The sequence below is a fragment of the Carcharhinus amblyrhynchos genome, chromosome 26 (assembly GCF_965287045.1).
Source record: "Carcharhinus amblyrhynchos chromosome 26, sCarAmb.v2.hapA, whole genome shotgun sequence".
NCBI classification, from domain to species: domain Eukaryota; kingdom Metazoa; phylum Chordata; class Chondrichthyes; order Carcharhiniformes; family Carcharhinidae; genus Carcharhinus; species Carcharhinus amblyrhynchos.
The window spans coordinates 20,261,602-20,278,662 of record NC_137349.1 but is presented as its reverse complement, the minus strand read 5'-3'; the positions used below and the strand labels follow the sequence as shown (position 1 = coordinate 20,278,662).

At 43.7% G+C, this 17,061-nt stretch overlaps 1 protein-coding gene across 6 annotated transcripts in view; it reads right to left on the bottom strand.

Moving 5' to 3' along the window:
• Positions 1 to 10,679: 10,679 nt before the first annotated feature.
• Positions 10,680 to 17,061, bottom strand: part of LOC145358791 (phospholipid-transporting ATPase IC-like) — a 111,257-nt gene continuing 104,875 nt past the window's right edge. For all 6 annotated transcript variants that reach the window (XM_080213079.1, XM_080213083.1, XM_080213078.1 and 3 more), the window contains 2 exons: positions 16,520 to 16,650; positions 10,680 to 15,391 (listed from right to left, as the gene is read on the bottom strand). In XM_080213079.1, the coding sequence (XP_080069205.1) occupies positions 15,152 to 15,391; positions 16,520 to 16,650 (371 nt within the window). In that variant the 3' untranslated portion in view covers positions 10,680 to 15,151. The remainder of the gene's footprint in view (positions 15,392 to 16,519; positions 16,651 to 17,061) is intronic.

Below are 17,061 nucleotides of genomic sequence, written 5' to 3'. Positions count from 1 at the left end.
CTAGTGTTGCACCAAGGCAGTATTTTGTCTATTTCCACAGAACCAAAGAACCAGTGCCAAAGAGGCCATCGGGCCCATCAAGCCTGCACAAACTCTCCAGCCTATCCCCATAATCCAGCTTGTGGCTAATCCACCTAACCTCCATCTATGAACACTAGGGGACAATTTAGCATGACCAACCCACTTTACGTACACATTTTTGGACAATGGGAGCACACCAGAACATCCAAAATAAACATGCAGACATGGGGAGGATGTACAAACTCCACACAGACATTCACCCAAGGCCAAAATCGAACTAGATCCCTGGCACTGTGAGGCAGCAGTGCTCATCACCGTGCAATCATGTCATCCATAGCTGGTAATTCCCAGAACAGGTCTATAGTCTGTTGCCAGGGGGCTTATCACTTGAGGAGACACCACTCCACATCAAGCGGCTGTTGTGAGAGTCTCTCCCATTCTTCCCACCTGCCATTGTTGGAAGGATTTTCAAGTTGATACTCAACCTAGATTCATAGATTCATAGAACCTTACAGTGCAGAAAGAGGCCTTTCGGCCCATCGAGTCTGCACCGACCACAGTCCCACCCAGGCCCTATCCTTATACCCCTACATATTTTACCTGCTAATCCCCCTAACCTAAGCATCCTAGGACACTAAGGGACAATTTTAAAGTGGCTAATCAACCTAACGCGCACATCTTTGGAGTGTGGGAGGAAACCGGAGCACCTGGAGGAAACCCACGCAGACATGAGGAGAATGTGCAAACTCCACCTAGACAGTGACCTGAGCCGGGAATCGAACCCAGGTCCCTGGAGCTGTGAAGCATCAGTCCTACCGTGCCGCCCTGTTTGACTGCACTCCACGGCCATCAAGTCTTGGGTGGGACTCAAACCCAGAGCTTCTGGTTCAGGTATAAGTACGCTACCCACTGTGCGACAAGACCATTGATGACGATTGAAGAGTATGAAATTGAATGATGGGTAGGAAATGTGATTAGAAACTAGTTAAATGAGAGGAAACAGGCAATATAACAGTTGTGGGAGCAGTTGCAAGTGGATTGTAGTTTCTTGCAGGGTTGTGTTTTGGTCTCCATCCAAAAATTGTTCATATCAAAGATTTTAATATACGGCCAGAAGAAGTAGGGTCCAAATTTGTAAAAAATACTAAAATAGGAGGTATGGCCATTAATTCTAAAGGTTAAAGGAAACTGTATGGGGATATGGATATTGTGGCAGAAAAGCAATGGCAAATGAAATGGCTGCAAATATAAAGTCAGATAAAAAAAATTGATAGCAATTATTTTACATCGAAGAGGGGAAGTCAGGGTAATGTATAAAAGCCAATGGAGTTGGAGTTCTAGTTCAGAAGACATTAAAAGCAGCACCTCAAGTGGACAAGTCTATAAAATGATTATGGAATTTAGTGAGACCACAGGTGAAATATAATATGCTGCTTTGGACATGATGGCAGGTTGACACAACGGTTATCATTGCTGTCTCACAGAGTCAGGGACTGGGTTCGATTCCCGGCTTGGGTCACTGTCTATGTAGAATCTGCACGTTCTACCTGTGCCTGCGTGGGTTTCCTTCGGTTACTCCAGTTTCCTCCAAGAGTCCAAAAGACATGCTGGTTAGGCGTATTGACCATTCTAAATTCTCCCTCAGTGAACCCAAACAGAATGTGGCGACTAGGGGATTTTCACAGTAACTTCATTGCAGTGTTAATGTAAGCCTACTTGTGACACTAATAAATAAATTTTAAAGCTTAAACCATGCACAAAGCTATATCAGTCCAAAAGAGTTACAACTGCCTTTACTGCTGTTTGTCTGAGTGCATTGCTCTGTGTTTACCTGCAGGCCACGTTTTTCTGTTGTTGTTGTACTTGTTTCTTTGTGATACACTTTCGACATTTACACTGCAACATTGCATCCTCTGCTGTTATAATCTCTCTTAGGACGTATATTGTGAAATATTAATAAAGTGTAAACCCAGAGGCTTCGTATTTCCCATCCCACTCACTCTGGCTGAGCTGGAGGAGGAATTCTAAACATTGTTAACACAGTAATAACCATTCTCCTTCTCAAAGCCCAGCATCTTTTTCTGTATACATTGTATAATATTCAGATTCCCCTGGGACAAATGCCAGTATCTCTGTTATTGATTGTGGTGTTGCATTATACACCCCTCCAATTTTCTGTGTAGTGAAATTTCTCCTGACCTCTCCCCTCACCTTGTTAGTGGCAATTTTAAATTGATGCACTTCCAGCCAATCCTTAAACATATTTTAGCCTTCTTTATTTCATAGAAATTCTTCAGAATTTTAATAACGTCTAATGAATAGCGATGGAAATAGTCTCAGTATTGCACACGTGTCTGCAAAATGTTGTGTCATTCTGATGAAACATACACAGTTCATAGAAACATAGAAAGTAGAAGCAGGAGGAGGCCATTCAGCCCTTCGAGCCTGCTCCACTTTTTATTTTGATTATGGCTAATCATCAAATTCAATATCCCGATCCTACCTTCCCTCCCTTGATCCCTTCAGCCCTGAGAGCTATATCTAGTTTCTTCTTTAAATCACACAATATTTTTAAAAACTCATCCCTGGGATGTAGGCATCACTGGCTGGGCCCAGAATTTATTGCCCATCACTACCTTTCAGAGGGCATTTGACCTCAGTGCTATGGATCTGTAGTCAGATGTAAGCCAGACCAGGTAAGGACAGCAGATTTCCTTCCCTGAAGGGCATTAGTGAACCAAATGGTTTTTTTTCTGACAATCGACAATGGTTTCAGAGTCACCAGTAGACTTCTTTTAAATCCCAGACTTTTTTATTGAATTCAAATTTCACCATGAGCCGTGGTGGGATTTGAATCCGGGTCCTTGGGACATTACCCCACGATACCACTGCACCACTGCCTCCCCTCACCACTGTTTACCCTCTGTGGCTTTAATACACTCTCTGTACATACCATTGATGTTGGTGATATATTTTGCTCTTTATTGGCTTCAGTCTTAGACACAAACAGATAGATCATTGTCCATTATATTGAGCTCTTGTAGGCTCCATTAGAAAGAATTTTAAGGAAATTTTGTTCTGGCCAGCAACTGTTGTGAAATACAAGGAGCTCAAACAGGGAACCAGGTTTCCAGTGAGCCCAAAGAATGCGTTCTGCCCTCTGGAGCAGTGGTTCCCAGCCAGTGTGTCACAGCGCCCTGGTGTGTCATGAAGGCTCCGCCACAAGAAAAGATTCAAAACGATCCAAAATTCATACAATTAAACAAACTAATCTTTGTCTTCAACTCTGTAGTCAGGATCTCCAACGAACCTCAGGCCTCCTGCTCACGCAAGGGCTGGGAAAGAGCAGCACATGCGCGGTTTAGATTTTTTTATGTTGACTAGGCCCATGCACATGGCCAACGGGATGTACGGCTGAAGATAAGGATACCATGTTCCAGGCGAGATCTGTAACTCCTGGGATTTTGCCAAATCCTGAGCCCTTAACACAATTCGCATAGATGGAGGGAATAGGTTCAAGATTGCCCCCTCTGTGTTTACATTTATCATCGTTTTACTGTAAAGTCGGGCCAACCAACAGATTATGTCTCAAAACATTTTAGAGAATTCCTCAAAAGAATGTAAAAAGAAGTGAAATTTATGAGGCAAAATATAGGTAGAACTTTTCAAATGTATTAAAGACAAACATTGATGTTATAAAAAGCTGAACTTGCAGAAATACGTCTTCCAATTCGTTCCAAAATCAATGTAACTTGAACCTGAAGCATTTTAAAACATTCTGAACAGTTTATTGATTAACAATTGTCTCCATGGATATTCAAAGGTGTAATTATAGGTATTAAACTGTAAGTTAGAAAAAATTTCCATTCCAAATAAACTCTTGAATATAGATGATGTACAGCACTATGTAGGCTAAGGAGGTCTTGTAGCATGATAGATAGCATCCCTGTCTCTGAGCCAGAAGCTCTGGCTTTGAGTCCTATCCCAGGACATGATGGCTAAGGAAGGTGCGTTCATAGTGGGGACAATAAATTGAGTGTGTCAACCTGCAAAACCCTTCCAACATGCCAATGCAGAGGTAAGAGTGGAACAATTTCTGGTCTGCCATGCTTGATATGGAGTTGTGCCACTCCAGCTTTAAGCCTTTGGTGACAGACAAGTAACCTGATCCAGGAAAAAGCTTGCATTAAGTTTATTTATTAATGTCATGAGTAGGCTTAATGTCACAAGTGGACAGCATGGTAGCACAGTGGTTAGCACTGCTGATTCACAGCTCCATGTCATGGGGGGGGTTGGAAGAGTTGACAGTGGGTTTGATTCCTGGCTTGGGTCACTATCTGTGTGGAGTTTGCATGTCCTCTTCATGTCTGCATGGGTTTCTTCTGGGTGCTCCGGTTTCCTCCTACAGTCCAAAGATGTGCAGGTTAGGTTGATTGGCCATGCTAAAATTTCCCCTTAGTGTCCTGAAATGTGTAGGTTAGAGGGATTAGTGGGTAAAATATGTAAGGATATGGGGGTAGGGCCTGGGGGGGATTGTGGTCAGTGCACACTCGATGGGCCAAATGGTCTCTTTCTGCACTGTAGGGATTCTATGATTCTTACATTGACACTGCAATGAAGTTACTGTGGAACCCCTGAGTCGCCACACTCCAGCATCTGTTCCGGTACACTGAAGGAGAATTTAGCATGGCCAGTGCACCTAACCAGCACATATTTCTGACTATGGGAGGAAACCGGCAGAAACCAATGCAGACGCGGGGAGAACATGCAAACTCTACACGGACAATGACCCCAGGTGGGGATCGAACTCAAGTGTCTATTGTTGTGAAGCAGCAGTGTTAACCACTGTGTCACTGTGCCACCCATTGAAATAGCAAACTCCACACAGACAGCGACCCAAGCCAGGAATTGAACCCGGGACCCTGTGGTGTGAGGCAACAGTGCTGACCACTGTGTCACTGTGCCACCCATAGGAAGTGCAGGCTTCATACAGACATTGACCCAAACAAGGAGACAAGTGAAAATCTGCCTTGTGCACCATTAGTTATGAGAAGAGAAACAACAAAATATGTTGTCTGTTATACCACAGCTACCGGTTTGACTCTGTTGCTGGCTTAAGATCAATATAGACCGGGAACATCCAATATTCTGTGGAATTCTGTGAACTCAATAACTGTGGAATCCAATGTAAAATAGTACAAGTGCAACTTACATTGCTGGCTGCAGCATAGCTTAAGCAAAGACCTTTGCTTTGTGCTTATTCAATTAGGCTCTTCAGATCTTTCCACACTCTGCTACAAAAAAACAGATGGGTATGTTTCACGCCATCACTCAGGGGTAACGGAGGCTCAACAAGCTGTTACTCAAGGCACTGACTATATATTTAGTTAAGTGAAGACTGTCTTGGCAGTTAACATTAACACCTATGAATATCACTCCAAAAACAGCCTGTGCTTATCAAGAATCCAGAATCCTATAATGCAGAAGGAGGCCATTCAGCCCATTGAGTCTGCACCGACCACAATCCCACCCAGGCCCTATCCCCGCAACCCCGTGCGTTAACCCTAGTTCACCCCTGTGATACTAAGGGGCAATTCAGCATGGTCAATCTACCTAACTTGCATATCTTTGGACAGTGGGCAGAAACCGGAGCACCCAGAGGAAACCAACTCAGACATGGGGACAATGTGCAAATCCCACACAGTGACCCAAGCCAGGGATCAAACCCGGGGACCCTGGCACTGTGAGGCAGCAGTGTTAACCACTGTGCCACGGTGCCACCCAAATATATTGCCTATATTTACTGAAATTTCCCAGGATGCTTCACAGGAGAGCAAACAGGACAATAATTGACACCGAGCAAAAATGTTAGGAGAGGTGACTAAAAACTTAGCCAAAGAGATAAGTTTTGAACATTGTCTTAAAAGGGCACAGAGGAGCAGAGAGGCAAAGGGATTTGTGGAAAGAATTCCAGATCTTTAAGGATGGCTGTCTGTAGTGGAGAATGCACACAAGTATGCTCTAGAGTGGTAGAGCTGGAGAAGGTTACAGAGATAGGGAGGGAGGGCGATCACATGGAAGCTACAGGTCGTTCTGCAGCCCCAGTGAGAGGGTCCAAGGTTTTCATCACCTCTCCTAATATTCTTGCTCGACGTCAATTATTGTCCTGTTTGCACTCCTGTAAAGCATCTTGGGAAATTTCAGTATATGTAGGTGACATATTTTGGTGGCATGATGGGACATTGTGGGCAAATAACGTGATTTTCTGTCCACAAATTTCAAGAGCAAGCAATCACAGAGGGAGGGAGCATTTAATAAGGAGGGAGGGTGAGGGGTAGGGTCCCTGCCACCCTCCTGTCTCTGGTCTGTTTAATTCCCATGTTGGAAGCCACATGGATGGTTTTCCTGGCCCGCTGCTAATTGAGGGTTTTAAGTGGAAATTCAGTGCCCACTCACAATGTTCAATACCTCGCTGCTGGTATTCATCTAGTGTGGCAGGAAGGAAACCCAAAAAGCAAACCACGTCATGGGGGGTTGGAAGAGGTGGTTGACAGTGGAAGAGGTGGGGGGGGAGCTCTCTTGTTGTTCATCATTCAGTGTCAGGTTGAGGGACCCTGTCCTTGCCTCTGGCCCATCCCCCCACACCACCACCAATGACTCCCATCTCTCAATTACACCCTTTCCTCACTCAGTGTGGTCTGGTTCCCTCATTGATCCTGGGCGTCTGGTATGTGCATTGCTGGCAACAGTCACCATTTCCTTGGTGCCTCTGATAAGGTGGCACGGTAGCACAATGGTTAGCACTGCTGCCTCAAATCTCCAGGGGCTTGGGTTCAATTCTCGGCTTGCGTCACTGTCCGTGCAGAGGCTACACATCCTCCCCGTGTCTGTGTGGGTGTCCTCTAGGTGCTCTGGTTTCCTCCCACAGTCTGAAAGACATGGTGGTTAGGTGCATTGGCCATGCTAAATTCTCCCTCAGTGTGGCGACCAGGGGATTTTCACAGTAACTTTATTGCAGTGTGAATGTAAGCCTACTTGTGACTAGTAAATAAAAATTTTAAAAACTTGAAACTTTATAGCAATTAGGAGCTGTTATTTTCTGATTGACTGGGCTCTTGGATCTCTGGGAAGGCCTTTCGCCTTGATTACAACAGGCATTTCCCAGAGAGGCGACAGTGGTCTCGCTCCGGCAAGCAAACAAGACACCGTCACTGGATTAAATTCTGCCCAATGTGTTGAATTCCCAACCATGCACTTCCCTCAGAATTCTGCTCCCCTCTTGAACCAGAGAGTGAAATTAGCTCTGCATCACAGCCTATAGTGAGACTGGTGCCTAAGTGTTACTATCGAAATTGGCTTATAATAAATATCAAAATAACAAGGTGCACGGTATTGTTAACGAGTAAATGTTTTAACAATAGTTTCTATCGATTTCTCAGCATTGCCTCTTCAGCTGCAGAATGCCAGTCTGTACTTAGCACAATGACACAAAGCTTATCAAAGTTAGCAAGGAGCAGTCAGCAATGATTACATTGCTGAAACCACTACACATCGCATCAGATAGATGATAAATACTCTTCTGAGGCCTCTCAAAATGATGCCTCATTCAAAATCATTTCGCCTTTGCAAATCAATTATTTGGAATGGACTGTAAGTTTGATGCATGTGGTGGATGAACAGTGGTTTAATTGCTGCTGCATCACAGCAAACGTAAGCACGTTGGTCTCAAAATTACATCGTACAATTATTTAAACCGCTTCTCACTAACTAAATTGAAATAAAGGGGAGAATATAGAACTGCAAACTTACTGAGAGACGTTGTAGTGTAGCATGCTCTCTTAGGCTTTTGACTAAGATCAAGCATCAGATCAAGCCCAAGATCAGGTGCAATGCCTCATCTTGTCAGCTTGAATCTTAGAATCATAGACTCATAGAATTCCTACACTGCAGAAGGAGGCCATTCAGCCCATTGAGTCTGCACTGACCACAATCGCACCCAGACCCTATTCCCCTAAATCCATATATTTACCCTGCTAATTCCTGATACTAGGGTCAACTTAGCATGGCCCATCAACCTAACCCACACATTGTTTGGACTGTGGGAGGAAACTGGAGCAGCTGAAGGAGACCCACACAGACATGGGAAGAATGTGCAAACTCCAAACAGGGACAATGATCCGAGGCCGGATCCCTGGCACTGTGAGGGAGCAGTGCCAATCACTGTGCCACCGTGTTTCATGTCTCTCTTGTAGGGACCATGAACTGGATTCAATTTGAATTTGGTTTTTGGAGCAAGCAAGGAGATGGATTCAGGCTTTCCTGGTCCAATCTGAGCATTGGCTTTGTAACTTTAAGAATGAAATAAAAATTAAAAAAATACATGTGGAGTTGATAATCCAAGTTCATGCTGATGGTGGCGTACTCACATTACACCGCTCCAAATGAACAATTATAGGTACACTATATTGCTCAACATAAAACACAAATTTCAATGTTAAAGTAAGTACCACAGTCCAGATTGTATCAAAGCAACAACTGCACTTCAACAATGTTTCATTGGTTTCAAAATGCTTTGAGATTTCTGATGGTCGTGAAATGTATCATATATATGTCTTTCTTTGTTTTGGAAATTTACACATTGATGTGAATTTTCATCTCTGATGCTTTAGACTTGCTGTGGTTTGACACACTACTAAAAGTCATATCACTATATGTCCTGGGCAGGATTTTACTGTGCAGTGTACCTAATAGGGTGACATGGTGGCACAGTGGTTAGTATTGCTGTCTCACATTCCAGGGGCCCCAGGTTCGATTCGCGGCTTGGGTTACTGTCTTCATGGATTTCCTCTGGGTGGTCTGGTTCTCCCACAATCTGAAAGACGTGCTGGTCATGCTAAATTCTCCCTTAGTGAACACTCAATTTAAAATTTTTGTGCAGCCAAGTTGCTAAAAATATAAGCTAATAACAACACGGTGAGGAAAACAAAGGGTGGAATTTTATCTAATTGACTGCAGTGGCAAATATGGCTGCCAGGCCCACATAGGAGGGGGCAGCTGTTGTGGTATTGTCACAGAACTAGTAATCCAGACACACACACTGGGTTCAAATCCCACCATGGCAAATGATGAAATTATATTTCAATAAAAAAGGAATTAAAAGTCTAATCACAAAAATGAAAACATTAATGATTTCACACAAACCCATCTGGCTCACTAGTGTCCTTCCGGGAAGGAAATCTGCCATCCATACTCAGTGTGTCCAATATAGCTGACTCACAAAATGCCCACTGAAATGGCCTAGCAAGCTACTCAGGTCAAGGGCAATTAGGGATGGGAATAAATGCTGGTCCAGCCAGCAAAGCCCACGTCCCATGAACAAATAAAAAGAAAACTTGATCAGAGAATCCCTACAGCGCAGATGGAGGCCATTCAACCCATCGAGCCTGGACTGACAACAGTCACAGGCCATTTGTTGAGCTATAGACTTGACAGAACCAACCCATTGTAATGTACATTTTAGGGATTCTATGATTCTAACAATGCAGAAAGAGGCCATTTGGCTTATCAAACCTGCACCGATAACAATCCCACTAGGCCCTGTACCTAGTAACCTCGCATATATACCCTGCTAATCTCCCTGATACTAAAGGGGCAATTGACCACGGCAAATCCACCTAACCTGCACATCCTTGGAGTGTGGGAGGAAACCGGACCACCCAGAGGAAATCCATGCAGACACGGAGAATGTGCAAACTCTACACAGATAGTGACCTGAGAACAGAATACTGGTGAGTGTACCATACCATGATAGCAGATTCCCTGATAGGTATAGCTGTAAGCAGCAGCAGCAACTTTGAACATTGCAAAAGACTAATCTAGATCTGAAGCTCTATTTGTAATCAATGGGCCACCAAGATGGCACAGAACATATGTGCGGCACAGTAGTTAACACTGTTGCCTCATAGCGCCAGGGACCCAGGTTCAATTCCCAGTTTGGGTCGCCATCTGTATGTTCTCCTCGTGTCTGCGTGGGTTTCCTCCAGGTGCTCTGGTTTTCTCCCACAGTCTGAAAGAAGTGCTGGTTAGGTGCATTGGCCATGCTATATTCTCCCTCAATGTACCTGAACAAGTGCTGGAGTATGTCGCAGTAACTTCACTGCGCTGTTATTGTCAACCTACTTCTGAGACTTAGAAGTATACTTTAGGTGTTGTTGCCTCATTGAAGAGATAAATCCTAAATCAGATCATCAAGATCTGCTGGTATCAGCACACTGGGAAAGTAACAAATTAAAGGGATCATCCATGTGATCCAAGGCTCCATATTGCTCAATGATCCATGAGGACAAATGGACATCCCTAATATGGCAAAAGACTTACATCCTAAAGAAACACAAAATGCTGGAAAATCTCAACAGGATTGATAGCATCTGTGGAGACAGTTAGATTCCAGCATCTGCTGTATTTTGTCTTTCATCCTAAAGTACCAGGCTGGAATGATACAGATGTTCATGCCAGTCCCGTCCTGCTGCAGTGAACGAAGATTTGGCTCGGTGACAAATTCTTTGAGCTCACCGCAGTGGGAGCGTGGCATGAATGGCCGGTAAGATCGTCTCAAAGAAAGGAAATTGATTGGAAGCAGCAGAAAATGATTTTATAATCTCAGTCATTTATTTAACAGAACACTATGTACTCAAGTAGAGGAAGAAACTTTAAAGTGTAACATCCAATGACACTTGTTTTCTTGCACATTGAAATAGGAGTAGATATTAGTACAGACACTATTCTCATACAGATTATTGATCAAATACAGCAGTGATATCGGGGGGAAATTGCATTATGCGTTTGTATAAAAGCAGCAAGAGTTCAAAATTTCTATCCATTGAACGGTTGCACATTCCTCATTGCTTAGTCACAGTGATAATCTATGTTCTGACAAAATACGCACTTAATTCAAACATATCTCCAGTCTGCATCTGATATGGATTTGATAACATTCGCAAAAAGGCTATTTATTCATTGAATCTTTACAGTAAAGTCTTTTTATATGAAATGCTTCATTTCAAACACATTTGAATATAAAAATATCAAAAATACAATATATGCAAATATAGCCTCTGTGTAACGAATTCCAATGGCATTATTCAAAAATAACATGAAGAGTTCAGATTATTGTCCTTTCTCATAATATACCACATAAAGGTCAACAATAAAGCATCTCCCAGTCCATACTCCAATCTGCACATGGTCAATCCCACAGGTTCAGTATAGCTGCTCTGAGCATATTAGTAAAGGAGGCTAGAAAGGGTCAGGATTAATTTAATTTCAGACAGTTCCAAGATATGAATTTTGTGAATTCTAAATAAAATGCAATGATTTGAATGGAATGAGGATGGAATGGTGGGGGGAGCTTTTAAGTTGGCTAAATAATTGAGATCTGCAGGGACTGAACCATGCAGAGGCACTTAGGTTCTGGGATAAAGGGAACATCACTTCCTAGCTTGAGAACTTGATCCGCTCAAATGAGACATAATTTTGCTTCTCTGGTCTCTAAAGAGGTAGCATCATTGATTAAGACATATAGAGTCATATACAGCACGGAAACAGGTCCTTCGGCCCAACCTGTCCATACCGACCAGGTTTCCTAAACTCAACTAGTCCCACTTGCCTGCGTTTGGCCCATATCTCTCTAAATCTTTCCTATCCATGCACCTGGAAGTTCTTTGGAATACACAAGGCCCATTCAGGCTGCTGCACCAGCTCTGGGAACAAATTATCCAGAGTATAGCGTGCTTTGGTTTTCTTTTGGGTTCAGTAATAATGAAAAATTTGATTTGGAGTTAACATTCGAGTCAATCCATTACTGAAGCTTCCTAATGTGGTATTTGAGGGATATACATCACCAGAGCATGTGCTGGGGCATCGGCTAATCATTTAAGCGATGATTCCTTCAGTAAAGCTACCTTTTGGAATTTCAAATACATCGATCCCTAGAATTCCACCATCTCGCCCACCGCAGAATCAGAGCGGGCAAGGACAGACAACGGAAACGTCTGACCTCGGGCAGGAATTTCCAGTCTCACTGGAGCGAGGCTGTGAAATACGTCCATAATTTTAACCACACAATAACTGGCAAAGTAACCACATGCTGGCTTCTAACAGTGCTCAGTTGAACTTGAGTTTGAAAGTGACTGCAAATGGTCCTATCTGGGGTTACTCAAAATCCTGATGCAAAGATAGGCATGCACGTGCAAACATCAATACTGACTATCAATTTTTACTGATGCCATGGTGATAAAGATAGAGCTAATTTGAATACAATACAAATGATCAACAACCAAATAAAGGGAGAGACATTGGGAGGGCATAAATCTCTGACCCCTATCAATCTATTGCACATTTACATCTGATTATATTCAAGACACAACAGAGACTGAATGCCTGAAAATGGTACCCGAGGAAAGCACTGATAATGTTGATGACTTAGTCAGTGTTATATTCAACCTTTAGTGTTCCAGTGCAATGTTGTCTAATACATTTACTACTAGCTAATTGGGGATGCAGATGGTAAAATTTTTTTTATTTAAAGCAAAAAATGGATAATAGACAGTATCATCAACCATGTGATCTCAATGTTCATACGCATGCGCATTTGAACATTTTTGCGTGCTTGTAGGTTAAAAAGCTATGAAAAGCACAATGTGTGAATGTTTATTGATTGTTGTTTGTGCTTTTGCTTACTGATAATTGGTCACTCGTTATCATGGAGTGCAAGCCCAATGAAAAGGCTGAACTGGAAATGCTGCCATGGAAACAACAGAAACATCAAACAGAGGGGAGAATTTATATTGTCATCAGCTCGACCAATCGAGATAACTACTTCAGGCCAGAAGAAAGCAAGACCAATCGACACTAGCAGTCTTAGTGGGCACCTCATGGCAAAGGACAAGCAGCATCCAATCAGCACTCTGGATGGAGCAGGACAGGGCATATCTGACACATCTTCGCTCTGAGAATCAACATTTGCAGCAATTTCTCACATGAAGATTTTTTATTCATTTGTGGGACATGGGCATCGCTGGCTGGCCAGCATTTATTGCCCATCCCTAGTTGTCCTTGAGAAGATGAGCTGCCTTATTGAATCGTTGCAGTCCATGTGCTATGGGTTGACCCACAATGCCATTAGGGAGGGAATTCCAGGATTTTAGCCCAGTGACTACAAAGGAACAGCGATATATTTTCTAGTTAGGATGGTGAATGGCTTGGGAGGGAGCTTGCAGCTGGTGGTGCCCTTGTCCTTCTAGATGGAAGTGGTCATGGGTTTGGAAGATGCTACCTAAGAATTTCTGATGAATTTCTGCAGTGCATCTTGTAGATAGTATACACTGCTGCTACTGAGTGTTGGTGGTAGAAGGAGCGGATATTTCATAGAATCACAGAATTCCCCACAGTACAGAAGAAGGCCATTCAGCCCATCAAGATTACACCAACATCAACTCCATCCAACCCTATTCCCGTAAGCCCATGTATTTACCCCACAAATTGGCCTAACCTACACACCTTGAGACACTAAGGTTCAATTTAATATGGCCAATCTACCTAATCCATACATCTTTGGACTGTGGAGGGAAACCAGTGCACCTGGACTGCAGACATAGGGGAGAATGTGCAATCTCCACACAGGCAGTAACCCAAGGCCAGAATTGAACTTGGGTCCCTAGCGCTGTGAGACAGCAGTGCCAACCAGTGTGCCACTGTATTTGTAGATATGGTGCCAACGAAGAGGGCTGCTTTGCCCTGGATGGTGTCAAGCTTGAGTGTTGTTGGAGCTGCACCCATCCAGGCAAGTGGGAAGCATTCCATCACACACCTGACTTGTGCCTTGTAGATGACGGACAGGCTTTGGAGAGTCAGGATGTGAGCTACTCGCTACAACATTCCTAACCTCTGATCTGCTCTTGTGGCCGTTGTGTTTGGCGAGTAAAGTTGAGTTTCTGGTCAACGGTAACCCCAAGATTGTTGACAGTGGGGGGGATTCAGTGACGAATTGTCCAGGTGTCCCCATGCAGGGGTCGGGAAAACAAATGAAGAAGCTGCACTGAGATGTGACGGGTTTGGCCAATTCATGTCAGCGTTCCAAATGCTGGTGAAAGGAGAAGACTGCAGAATCCTGCACTGAATGGTCATTGCCGCTTGTTGAATAAATAAAAATGTGAAGTTCTTGTACTGAATGTAAGGTGCTTATTAGTCACATGACCTAATTGTTGCCAACATGGCAAGACATGTAGTTAATCAGTGATTCCTATTGGACAAGACCCTTCTAGTGAGGAGTGAGTCTGCACATAACATGTAGCTGTCCAGCAGTGCCACATATGTTACTGGAATTTAATAGGTGGTATGTGGTTTGATGCTCTAGTGAAGGTTAATCCCCAGTGAGGGTTAAATGCGTAGGGAACAATTTTAACCTCATCCGCCCATCGTGAATGATCGGGTTCAATGTTGATTTTCCACTTTCACTCCTATTGAAGCTGAAGTAGAATATCAGGTTGGGTGTAAAAGGCAAAAACTCCACCCAAACTGGTCATTATCCTCCTCGGTGGGTTAGATTAAAATTGCCCTCTTAATCTCTAACAGTTTACATTGAGGTCAGGTACCCAAGCATTTAATGAGAGTCAGTGGACATGTGCAAACATTACTTGGGGCAACAACTTGTGACAGTCATCTCTCTTCCTGGTGGTCACACATTCTTTCGGTGTGGGAACCTGAACGAGGTTTGGCTTTCGGAAATCAAAAATAAGAAATCTAATCACGGATCCCTTAATTGCACCACAGAACAAACTAAATAATTTTTTTAAAAATCAACTGTGCAAAGAAAATCTCTCAATTCTAGTTAAGTAGATTGAAATAACAGAACATCTTATGTACTGGCCCAAACAAATCAGGGGGGAAGGCACTCTATTCATTCAAGTTGCAGGGACAAGACTAACGTTTAACGTGGGCTGCACACAATCTTCAGTCAGTCAGAATCCTTCAGAAAGCTGGCGTTTGGGATATTTACCAGAATTGTCCACAAAACAGCATCAGAACGTTTCCAGCATCTCAGTAAGTGCACGAAATGAAGAATGCGGCAACTTTAGAATCTTTCCTGAATCACATCTTTTTCCCCTTCAGGCATGCTCTGAGCATTACTGTTTGTATTTGCTTCTGAAGCGAGCTTTTTCCTCCGAATGCTTGCTCCGGAGGTGATGAGGTCAGCGTAGCCTTTGTCCTGGGAAAAGGCATAAGCCGAGCGGCGTTGTGTGGAATCCCTGTTGAAGTGATTGGCCTTGTTGCTGGAAATTTTCTCGCCTTGATTTCGATTTTCGTAGGCTGCCTGGAAATAATCAAAAAAGGCTGCCGCTTAGTGAAGGCATTTGCATTCCGTCTCGTGCATCCACTCAGTGCACACTGCATAAATTGTAACTCATTAAGGGCCATCCCTCATTCACCACCTTAGCTGATCCACCAAGGGACTCCTCTATGGAATATTGGCGTACTTTGTAGGGCTATGGGGAATGTCTTTAAGACACAAGGGGTAATTTTAAACTTCACTGCAGAAGGACTAATCTGGTGAGGTGGAGAATCAGTGTTAGAGTCCTTGCAGCACAGTAAGAGGCCATCTGACCCATTGAGTCTGCACTGATTCTCTGAAAGAGTATCCCACCGAGGCCCTCCTCTCTGCCCTTTCTCTGTAACCCTACATATTTTCCCATGGCTAATCCACCTAATCCACACACTTTTGGACCTTAGGGACTATTTAGCACGGCCAATCCACCTACATCTGTAGATGTTTTCTAATTTTACATTTCTTACAGATCTCCATGTGGCTGATGGGCTGCTAGTGTTATTTGGCACCAGATTGCAGAGCTTATTGATGCATGAGGCATTGTCACTGTATTACCTGCCCCCCACCCTCTCTGAAGCCAGACCCCAAGCGTCCCCCCAACACCAGCCCACCATCCGGCAATTGAGCCAAACCTAAGTTTAAGTTTTATTAAGTTTATTTATTTAGTGTCACAAGTAGGCTTACATTAACTCTGCAATGAAGTTACTATGAAAATCTCCTCGTCGCCACACCGTGCCTGTCTGGGGACTCTGAGGGAGAATTTAGCATGGCCAGTGCACCTAACTTTCATGTCTTTCAGACTGTGGGAAGAAACCGGAGCATCCGGAGGAAACCCACAGAGACACAGGGAGGACATGCAAACTCCACATGGGATTTGAACCCGGGTCCCCGGTACTATGAGGCAACAATGCTAACTACTGTGCTTCCATGCCGCCTTAGTGTCAGGGGGATTAACTGGATAAATGCGTGGGGTTACAGGGATAGGACCTGGATGGGATTGTTGTTAGTGCAGTATCGATGGGCCGAATGACCTCATTCTGCACTGTAGGGATTCTATGATTCTAAATACCAGACACAATGAATGATAAGAAACTAATTTAAAGTAGCTGTACTTACTCTTCCTCCATCTTTGGAGTTGAAGATTCCCCAAATTAATCGAATTGTAATGGAAGGGATAAAATTTACAGCAACCGTCAGTAAGATGATGAGCCAGGCATAAGGCTGTTTAAAAACGTTTAAGGCCGCTCCTGCAAAATACAATGGAAAAAAATATTGAGTACCCAAACGTCTGACACTAATCATTATTGGGGCAGATATCAACGACCTTAATGCACAAAGGTAACAAAGCACACTGTTTGGTCAACCACCCCTGTCCCAGGACATTGCCACTGCAGGAAGCACTGTATAAATTTAGCCAGGGCTCCTTTGCCAGTACCTTCCAAACATGTAGACCACTGCCAATCACCAACCACCAACCCCCTCCTCCTCCACCCCCACCTCCGCCCTGGAAGTACAAGGGAAGAATGTACATGGGAACATCATCACCACCAATTCACAGAACATCCCGAATGTTCCTCCAGCTTGGCTGGGTTAAAATCATGGAAACTCCATGCCCAGAATTTCCCGACTGTTCGTGCTGGTGGAATCTTTTGTATACC